At 31.2% G+C, this 11,596-nt stretch overlaps 1 protein-coding gene across 2 annotated transcripts in view; it reads left to right on the top strand.

Moving 5' to 3' along the window:
* The window catches only part of LOC106472088 (bestrophin-4-like), a 39,630-nt gene extending 28,990 nt beyond the window's left edge, over positions 1–10,640 (top strand). For both annotated transcript variants that reach the window (XM_022401516.1, XM_013932721.2), the window contains exons 7-10: positions 983–1,135; positions 1,385–1,465; positions 2,636–2,787; positions 4,598–10,640. In XM_022401516.1, the coding sequence (XP_022257224.1) occupies positions 983–1,135; positions 1,385–1,465; positions 2,636–2,787; positions 4,598–5,363 (1,152 nt within the window). In that variant the 3' untranslated portion in view covers positions 5,364–10,640. The remainder of the gene's footprint in view (positions 1–982; positions 1,136–1,384; positions 1,466–2,635; positions 2,788–4,597) is intronic.
* Positions 10,641–11,596: the final 956 nt, after the last annotated feature.

Raw genomic sequence — 11,596 nt, 5'->3', positions numbered from 1 at the left:
CTATTCTGGAATGAAAGAAGCAAAATTTATATTTATTTCATAATTTTTTATGAAGGTTGTGAGGTCATTCAAATTTACTGAACCCGTACACAGATTAATTACTGAAAATAACAGATAAAATATAAAGTATTTTCTTAAGAAACATTTGATAACTATCTAGACATTATAAAGATTTTGCATGAGAAATTTCAAATTTTTCTGATGCATAAAAGTATTTTTGATTCTAAAATGAATATTACTTTTCATGATAGATAGGTAACATGAGAAAAGAAAAAAAAAAGACATGAGAAAAAATTGTTTTACAAACCTTAAGACTTAATAAAATTTTTTTTTATATGTTACGTATGAAAGCATTGTAATGTTTACTGATAATCTGTCAGATTTGCTTACTAATTTAAAAGTTATAGCATGAAGACTATAACAAGCACAAAATGGTTACGAGGTTGGTCCCAGGGACTGAGCCCGTGCTGAAAAGAGTTAAAAAACTTTTCATATTCATTTATGAGGTTCTAGAGAATATACAAATTAAATGTAAAAATTGTAAGATGAAAATAGTATTTTTATACTTCATATAAAAAAATCACCTTGCAGGTGAACTATTCGGAGTGTGAGTGCAAATAACTACATTAAATAATGAATTTTTCATTAGAAATAGTAGAAAGAATCAAAATTAAATGTTTTATTTTTCTGAAACTACATATATTTAGGAATGTTCTTAGCAGATTTTAAACAATTACATCTTCTAGTTTTATTTTTGGAAAGAAATATGACTAGAGCGATGTTAACTACTAAAAAAAAATATTAGCTGGTTGTTATAGGGTTAAAGTTTTTTTGTTGGATAGTAATAATATTAGTTTTTGGATACAGCTTTGAAAAAATTATAGAGTATGACAAGCAAATTCTTTCTATTGGTTGGAAATTTGCATTACATGTGGAAACATGGTTTTGAATTACTTAATTTCATACTTTTTTTTTTCACTAGGTTGTGACTCTGGCCATATACACTTACTTTATGGCATCAGTTATGGGTCGTCAGTATTTGAATCCAGACAAGGGTTATCCAGGGTATGAGGTGGATCTCTATATTCCTATATTCACTGTTCTGCAGTTTTTCTTTTACATGGGTTGGTTAAAGGTAAGTTTTGGTTGATATGTTTTGTAGATGAATATTCAGAAAGTATTGTTTTGAACCACTCTTTTAAGTTAATGGGTAACTGTATTTTATCTATATAGACATGTGGTTTTAAGAACATTAATGTTTTTAGTCAAGAACACCAAAACTCTTTCATAAAATATTTTACCATTTTCTACATCTTGTTTTTAGTAGGAACTATGATATGTCTGGAAAGAAGGCTTTTGTTATTTTTATATGATTTTCTTTCAGGTAGCAGAGCAGCTTATTAATCCTTTTGGGGAAGATGATGATGATTTTGAGTTAAATTGGTGTTTAGACAGAAACCTTGTGGTAAGTGGTCATTATATATAATCATACAAAATACACTTATACTCTACATCAAAATATTAAACAAACAACCATTTAATATTTCTTGGGCATTACACTTTAGTGCATTTTTAAAAATTTGTATGCCATTAGTCATATGTTCTGTTGCAAAGATGTAGGGGTGTTTTAGGCAAATTTTGCATATCTACTGATGTTAGAGAAAGTAATCTCATTTTGTTTACAGTTTGTTCTAAATTGGTTCAGTTTTGGTTATTGGTTTTACAGAGTTATGTGGTTACCTGTTTATGGCAGGTTGATGTTTTGGATGTAAAACCAGATTGTAAGAGCTGTTCAAATGTTGGAAACCAAATAAACACAGACCTAAATGATAGCTTATTTTGGTGTTTCAATAGCCTGGATGTAATCATTAATGATAAATTATGTCATATAAAGGCTATTGTTCACACAATATGGGTATTAGGAATCACCAGTCGAGGCTATTGGTTGTATAATGGATTTGAAAATAGTAAAAGAAGTGATTATCATTGACCAAATTGTAAAAAGCATTGTTCAGCTAAGGTTTTTTGGACTTGTGTACAATAGGTAGCACTTGCAGGGGAGGCAAAGCTTCATATCTATATTAATGATCAATGTGGTTGTGTATGTAGAGCCAGAGGTAAACAATATACATGATAAATGATCATTTTGTTGGTGGTTCAGTTACTGTGTAGAGGGGTGCTAGCATTGGTGGACTTGCAGTAACATGCTTTCTGGATTGTTATGGATTATATCAGATAAGAAAACATTGATTGACCATCAAGAAGTTATGATCTAAGTCCCATAAAATGCTTCTGGACCCCCTTTCTGAATGTGAAGTACATCAACACCTTTACCTACTACATGATGTCAGAGGATACTATTACCTAACTGAGGAATGGGCTAAGATATCACAGGACATTGTCTGCAGGCTGCAAAAGTATGCCTGTAAATGTAGGGACTGTAGCAATTCCAAGAGCTTCTTTGGTAATTATTTCTATTTTAGTTTCAGCAGAAAGAAAAACTTAAATACATTTAACAAAATAACATTTATTCTGTATAAAGAAAGTATTTATGGTTGCAAGTATCTGTTGTGTTATTTTAGCTTATTTCAATTGTTTTTTTTGTATTTCTAAAAGTTCTTTTTTTCCCACATAGATATCGTTTTTGATAGTAGATGAAATGTGTCAACGACATCCTCGTCTTGTTAAAGATCAGTACTGGGATGAATTGGAGCCTCAGCTTCCATATACCAGATCTTCAGCGGCTCTTCGCACTCAACCTCACTTAGGTTCTGCTGTTAATCTGGAGTAAGTTTACATGTGAACTTTATTAGTATACCTTTCTTTACTCATGTTCGTATATGTATTATCTTACTTTGGTACCAAGTTATTTAGTGTATTCTTATATATTATACCCTTTGTTATTCTACATAATACCCCTTGATCTTAATAAAATTGTAATACTAGATAAATTATTGGGTAAAGATAATAGTGTCTAAAAACCAAATTTGTCATGTCTCATCTTGGCACTGTGTCTTAGACATTTTGAAAATTGTACAAAATAATTTTGAAAACTACAATAATATCATTATTTCGATTTTTGCAGAATACTTGTTTTTAAAAATTGAAAAACCACTTCATACATAAGAAAAAAAAATCTCTAATCTTTTACCTAGTTACTTTCGTTTACTAGCTCTAAAAATCAATGTGCTTTTCATTGTATGAAATTAGAAAATATTTTTCAAAGAACTTTTAAATGAATGCACAATACTACTGATATTTAAGAACTACATGATATGATTTAAAACCTTTTTTGTTCATAGATTTTGATATATCATGTATGTTAATGTACTGTATTAACTTTTCTGGCTGAGTATGTTGTTTTTTAACATATTATAATTTCGAATAGCCTGAGACTAAGTTAAATGATGATTTAGAAATTTAATAAATGTTGATGTGTGTATCCAATTTATGATACTTGCAACAAGATTGATACACACAATTTTTTTAATACAAATGTATTTTAATATACAAACCATAACACAATTTACAATAATGGTTATTACAAATAATGATCTATTTATGAAAGTTTTACAAATTTACAAACAATATTTAGTCCTCTATCTGGTCTGGAACTTCCTTGATATCTTATCGAGGGTTCATGATGAGCGAATTCATTTTAGATACAAATCACTTAACAGGGAGCTAGCTAGCTCTGTGTTTTTCATTCTTTGCCAGTTTGTACACTGAGTTGTTCACTGATGAAGTTATATATTGTTTTCATAAAAATACTAATGTCTGATGTGAATCTGCTGAAGTTAAATGGTTTGTAGTATTCGAAATCTAAAAATGTTCCTGGTCAAATATCTGAAGTTCCTGATTTATAAGCATTATAACAATCACAGTTATAGCTTCTATAGCAAACCAATAATATATACTGTCTTTTGGCTTGTAGTGTTGGTTATATTTATAGGAGTATAAACGATACACCAGTGTTTACATACACACACATATTGTTGATTCTTATGCTCAAGAATTTACTACAATTTTAGTGAATAGGTGGGAATTTTGCAATACAGATTTAACAGTATAAGTTATGCACATTTCTTCATATATATATGTATATTTAACTTAAACAAACATCAATATTAAATATATATATATAGGATAGTAAATCCATCAGAACAGTATATAAAGCAATCAGTTGTGTGCATGTGGATAAGGTAAATTATGTAAAATGTTCTTCATTCTAGGTTTTTCTTTTGAATCTTCAGGATTATGAATTAGCATTCTTTTTTTAAAGTTTAAAAAATTACCACTGTTAACTGCCATCTTTGGCCTCAAGACAACATTTCAGGCTTCATTCTCAAGTCCAATGAAGGACTCAGCGTGACATCTGGCTGAAACATTTCAAGAAAAAAAAAAAAGGGCAGGAAGAGTCCATAGAAAACATATTGAATACACTATTTAAACCCAAAAAAGAGTTACCATTATTTATAAAAATCTATTAACCTTTGTTTCATAACAATTAAGCTATATCTAAATATTTTAGGGGACTTTAAAATACGAATTAGAAAAATAATAAGGACTATTAGAGTAAACGTGTTTTAAATTTCAGCATTAACCTAGAAGAAGCCGAGTTTGTTCCAATGGAAACGATCATGGAAGATGATGGGGAAGAGAACACCTACAGCAGCCCCCCAGTCAGTCCAAATACAGAATTGTTGTATCCAGGTTTTCCACAACCTGATAAACCAACTACTCCTAGTGTAGATGAAACTGGCTCTCAGTCAGGTCTCAAAGGCTTTAGTGATTTCCCAGGGAGCAAATTTTTAAATATGTTAATAGGACATAGTAGTTCAGAAAATGTTGCACAAACCCCAAAGAAAGAGGGGAGCATTATGCCTACCTTCACACTAAAAACACCAAGTCGAAAATCCCACACAAGTTCTCAGAGTGAAAATATGAAGAATCAACAAAATGTAGAAAAGGATGATCAGGAGTTGGATACAATGCCACAGATGACTCATGATGTTACAGGAACCTCAGTTCAGCAGTCTTCACTGATTATAGATATTCCTGCTGGTGAAAATAATTCAGATGGCCCTATTGATCAATCTGAGTTTTCAGTCAAAACGAGTAAGGACACTGAGACCACTGAAACAGTAGAGAACTGTAAAGAAGAAAATAAAGTGGTCACTTTTGAAGAAGAACAAAACCAGCCAACTAAAGATGTAGTTGTAGAAATAGATTCTTCTGACTCTCCAACAGATCAAGTACGATCACCGTATGAACCAATACTGTCAGATGAAAGTCTTGTTGTATATGTAGAAAGCAATCAAAGCACAGTTAGTAGTTATGCTGAGCTCTTAGGAAAACAGTAGTTTAATTATTTCTTGTGTTATAAAATATGTTGCTATTTTTTGTACACGTCTTGCTTGATTGATATGATAATCTAACAAAAACGTATTTTTTATTAAGTTTGGTGTTTTATCATTTAATATCCAAAAGTTTGAGTTTCAGAATATTTTGTTCTGCTGCTGTTTTATTCATTAATACATTAATATTTATATTAACATTTGGAAGATGACATGAGCTTGTCATTTATAGATTTAGACAGTAATAAGTCAGTTTTTTTAAACTAATTTTGTAATATTACTTAAGATCATTTAATATAAATGAGTAGGACTTTATAATTTATGGAAGGGTATTTATAATTTTTGCACAATATTTCATTGTATGTACAGATAAAAAATTAATCTAAAAAACCAGATCAGAGGGAGAGAAAACAACAATTTTCCATACATACACTGTTTGAAGAGGGAAATATGAACATTGTATTTGACTATGCTGACACTTGTTAAGAATAGAAGTTTAATAAACTTGCATATTTTCTATAAAATCAAGCCGAGTAGGAATGGAACGTGTTATTGATTTACCTTATTGGAGATTAGGAAAGATAAATATTGAGTTTATATATCTTATATATATACATTGATTCATGGTAGTCTGCTCACCTGGAGAGGATTAATTCTGGACCATGTTTTGACACACTCGTGGTTAACCTGATGAAGGCAACCATGAGAATGCTGACACATAGTCCAGAATTATTCAAGTCAGACTATCCAATCAGAAGCATACACCAGTTTAGGTTATAAACATTAGATATTTGTACTAACTTGAGATTTTTAGTCTCATGTTATATCCATTTACAGTTCAAAATATGTTATTTAACTTGTTATGCTCTCTTCTACGTGTTCTGAGGATTAACTGTGTAGTGTTTTGTGTTTAAAGTTTTTAGTGAAAGTTAACATTAGTGTCAAAAGTTAAATTTTCCGAAATAATATTATTTCTGTATGTTATCTTATTGTTTGAGTGGTAGGTTTACCACTGTAGTACTTACTTATACCCTGCAAAATTCGTACACTATCTGCATCAGGATCATTAGTGCATTGCTATTTGAATTTTAGAACATTATTAATGTGTCTAGTTGCACAGTAAGAAATGATTATTGTAATTTTCTTATCTACATCATCTGAATACTGTTGTTCAAATATAGTTTTCTACACTTGATTCACAAAATAAAGCAATGTATAATGTTCATGTAAAAACCATTAATATGGTATGTTTAAAAATGGTTTTTTGATGAACCAAAACTGCAAGTAGTTAAATAGCTAAAATTAAATTATTGTTGATTGTGATTTGTATTTTTGCTAATTGAAATGCATTATGATTATTACAGATAGGTTTTTTTTTTTAGCTTAAAGCTTAACAGGTGTATGCCATTATATTACCTTAAACCTTGAGTGATATGTCATTACTTGTACTTGTAGGGCATTGCTTTCTGGATCTTAGAACACTTTTGTATTACTATCTGAATCAACATGTTTAATGTGTTACTAGCTCAGTCAATATGATTAGAGCATTGCTATCTGGATCTTAGAACACTTTTGTATTACTATCTGAATCAACATGTTTAATGTGTTACTAGCTCAGTCAATATGATTAGAGCATTGCTATCTGGATGTTAAAATGTTTTTCTGACTGTACAGTGATAAATGGTTACTAATTTTCAACTACATGGAGACAGATAATAACACCTTCTTCTGTTGTAACTACATAAAAAAAAAACCCAAAAAACTCGTTCTAACCAGCAATCATCTTAAGCTTGAATATTGTATTGGTTGGTTGTTTGTGGATGTAGGAAAAAAAAATCACACAAACGATTTTATGAGACGTGTTTGTGCCTGAAATGCCACAAAAAGTGTACTTGAATTAGCAGATCGTGGAGTATTAACGTTCTGTTTTTCAATATAAATGTCAAATTAAAGCAAATCATTTGGACATAGAACCCATATATTTATATAGCTGAAAAATTGTACATTTTAAAGGGTTTTCTTCATTACAAGATACTCGTAAGTAGTGATGCTGGACATTACTCTGGTAGCCATACACAGGTAAACTATACTGTATAGTTATTGATACACTTACTCGTGTGTGTGTATATCTGTACTGTAATCTAGCAATGTAAGAAAACTTGTATTCACATTTTTGGCAAAATTCTTCAATCATTTTGGTCCGTTTAATCAGTCTTTTAGACCATGTAAAATAAATTAGTTGGTTTTCAGACACATGGAGGCGGTTTTGTTACCTGCTAGGGGAATATCTTTTCCCTTTTTGCAATTAATAACGATAATGTCATTGTTTAGATTAAATACCTATCGCCGCATGACGAAATAATTAAGCTACACAATAAGCTTTAATCCTTGTCAAATGTCTCATGAATAAGCATTACTTCCTCGGCTGACCTTGTTAATTTGGAGGTGGGTGGGAGAGTCTGGTAACCCGGCAGTTTTAATGTTTTTACATCTGAGAAGTCACTTTTATCTGGCTGTACTTTTATATGTTAGCTCTGAAATTGATTGAATTATATCTATACATATGTGATACAATACAGTGAGGCCTTGCATAGCCTGGTAGTCAGTAAACTCGACGCGCAATCTTCGGATCGTGGGTTCAAGTCCCGAACATGCTCGTTCTTTCAACCGTAGAGGCGCTATAAAGTGACGGTCAATTCCACTTTTCGTTCGTAAAAGAGTAGTCCTCTAGTCTATTACTTCAAAGTAGGGATGCCTAGCGCGAAATTAAACAAACAATCCCATAAACTTCTTTTTTTATAGTACTAGATATTAGTGTAAAGAGCGTATGCCACTTTTAGGAAATTCAAGTTAGGAATCATGTTTTAACTTTTTTAACAATCTCTAGATGACTGTAAACCGTTTAAATAAGATTTTCCTGGGAAGAAATGTAAAAACACCACTGTTTGGTTCTGACTCGTTTAGGGTATTCTTATTGCCAAAGTATGAAGTATGAATAGTCAAGTGCAATTTACATGGTTATGATTATTTTTCTATGTGATGATGAATTTGAAGATATTAATATCCCGATAAGTTGCGTTGAGCTGTAAAAAAGTCACGTATTTTTATGGACTACGTTTTGGCAGGTCTCGCATGGTTGCATCAAAAACACGTGACACAACATTAGTCATACCTGGGAACATTAAAGTCGGTTGGCTATTATATATTTCAAAAATAGTACATTACTAATCCACAAACAATAATCAAGTCTTCATTAAAAAAAAAGGGGGAAACCTAAGAAAACGCACGCGCATGGGCATCGCGCTCATTGCAGTAATATCTACCTCGTTCGGAGATCATGTATTAATCACCGGAAACCCTTCAAGGTAAAGGAATTCCCTGAGATTATGGGTAAAAATCCGGATAGATCCCAGGTATGATGATAACGAATGTAAAGCAAGACTAACGTTTTATAATCTTGATGTCACGGTGTGGTGGGTGTGTTGTAAATAGAGCATTTTCTAATCGTTGTTCGTGTATATTAGACGAAGTATTAAGTTAACTATGTTCTTTCCATGACGTATTTATTGTATATCTTTCTCATATTAAGAGCATTTGTTTTTTTTTTTCAGTTTGAAAATTTAACTATTTTTATTTAAAAAAAAGAAAGAAGAAATGTACAGAGCAATTATTTTTCATTTGACTGTGAAGTTCAATGTTTATGTGATTCAACACACTCTCGTGATATTACATTCAACTATTTCATGTATATTTGTTATGTTTTTTGTACATGTTATAAAAACATTTCGATTGTTGATTTATTTGTAGTAAAATAAATTAGTATTACTTTTGTTGTAATTTAAACAGTTTTTTGCTGATATCTTAGAGCCTCAAGTTTTGTAATAATTAAAGACCTAAAAATTCAAACGTTCTTCAGCACTATGAAAGTCTGAAGAAATGAATCCATTGACACCTGAAAGTTGTCTCGTTTGTTGAATAAGGAAAATTGGTGTCTGTCTTGAGGACAGCCGAAAGGAGATCTTCCATACTTCAAGAGGGGAGAGAAAAAAAAAAGGTTAAGCATATGTGAGGATTTAGTGTTAGTTTTTGAGCTTAACATTCTTTAGCTGTTTTGAGAACGTTACAGCTTTTTAGAAACGGCTCAACTAGGAGCTTAGAATTCTTGAAGATAGAAGATAAACCTGTTTTAATATTAACTTTTCAACTTAAGGTATGAAATAGCCGGTTAAAAAAGAAAATTGAATTTATCTCTCGTAAAACCTTAACTCGTGGATTATTAAAGATAATATAACGCTAGTGAACGAATACAAATCATTATATGGAATCTGCTGTATTATTGGATAATATGTGGAAAGTTTTAGAAGTAAAAGACCTTACCTGTTGTAGATTTGTAAGGTAAAAGACCTTACCTGTTGTAGATTTGTAAGGTAAAAAACCTTACCTGTTATAGATTTGTAAGGAAATCCTTTTAATTCCGTTTAACATACACACATAAAAAAAAATTCTTGCTTTGGGAAGATATTTTAATTTATCAAGTTGTATATCTAAAGTTTCACATTAAACTTTATGGTTAAATGAAGTAAATAAGAATTATTCTTTGAAGAGAATTAACCAAAACTTTAGTTTCTGGAAGTACGTTTTATGAAAATATCCACTGAAAAACAAATCGTGCAGTTGTGCTCGTGTTTTAACCATTTCTTCTGGAATGTTACAAAAGAAAAAAAAGGTTAAATACGGACGTTCATGTGCCGATGTTGACAAGTAAAGGTTGACTAGTGTAGTTAATATGTAATTTGGTATTATAAATACTGGATAGCCTAAGGTGACGAAAGCCCTCTCGGTTATGAAATATCAAGGCCGTCGGTTAATTTTTTTTTACACACAATAGGCATATTTATCTTGTGTTTTTAATGCTTACATGTCGGTGAAAATATTTCTTGTTTATATTTTTTATATATTTGTAAGATTGATAAGCATGTTTCTGTAACGACTATTCAATTCCATTATCATTAAGCTGTAGGTGAATTTATTCTCGTTTCTCAAAATGTATTAAAAAGTTTAATTTACTTTAAGAATGACACGAGTTTAAAAGAATGGTACCACAATATTGGCAAGAGCAGAATAGCTTAGACTATGATATAAAAAACCAAGCTTTGTGGACTATTTCGTTTATATCATACTGGATTGGTACAAATTAAAATAAGGAACATAAGAAGCAATACCGAAGTAAAAAAAATATATTTTTGTTATATTTTCTTTTCAGAATCTTAATATTAAATATTTAAAAATACAGTCTATAAAACAATACGTTTTGAGTCTTGTTTTTTATTACTGATAATAAACTTGTTTTAAGACATTTGGTGAGTTTCTATATTTATTTACAAAAAGAGGAAAATGAAACTAGTTTTGTATGAAAAACATTCAATTATTTGCCTTATTCTTATGCCGAGATCCTTGTGGTGGCAGTTGCTTCTGGTTGGCTAACTTCTTTCTGATCGGTAGTTCAACATTTAATATTACTATACCTGAACCCTAAGGTATCCGACGTGGTCGTTTAGTACCGCACAGGTTGAAAATTCCAATTCCATCCAGTGAATCTTTTCTTGTGAATATGCATAACCTGTAGTATCTTCCAACAAAGTGTCAAAAGTGCTTACCTGTAGCCTCTAATATCTATCCAAAAAACGTATTAACCAGAAGGTTTATCATTACATATTTATCTGTAACTTTGATTATATATCAACAAACTCGTTCGTTATGACTGACTGTAACGACGGACAAAACTTTCATACGTGATTTTACATGTAACCGGCCCACGAGTTGCTCAGCGATAAGTCGGTAAAAATCGGGTATCAATATCTGTGGTGGGCAGAATACAGATAGTCCATTATGTAGCTTTGTGCTTAACAGCAACAAATCAATCGACTACGTGTAACCTTAACGTTTACCCAAAACTTGCGCCATGTTCTAGCTTCTGACCTAGAGTTTTGCCCAAAAAGTTGTATGTAACTTTGAATACCTTCCAATAGACTTGTTACGTGACGCTGGTAACACGTCATATTCTCGAACGTTCACGTCCCTTCCTTAAGTCTCGAAAGGTTACTAGATATGCGGTATTCTTGTATATATAAGACCGGTAAGAACTGACGGCAACAATGGAATGTGTAATTGAACTACAGACAGAGATAGATACGGACAGTTGAGTCGAGTACGTGAGACGTTCGTTGTGAATTATAGCG

The sequence above is a fragment of the Limulus polyphemus genome, unplaced genomic scaffold (genome assembly GCF_000517525.1).
Source record: "Limulus polyphemus unplaced genomic scaffold, Limulus_polyphemus-2.1.2 Scaffold117, whole genome shotgun sequence".
Classification (NCBI taxonomy): Eukaryota; Metazoa; Arthropoda; class Merostomata; order Xiphosura; family Limulidae; genus Limulus; species Limulus polyphemus.
The sequence above is the reverse complement of the archived record's forward strand: the minus strand, read 5'-3'. Positions and strand labels throughout refer to the sequence as shown.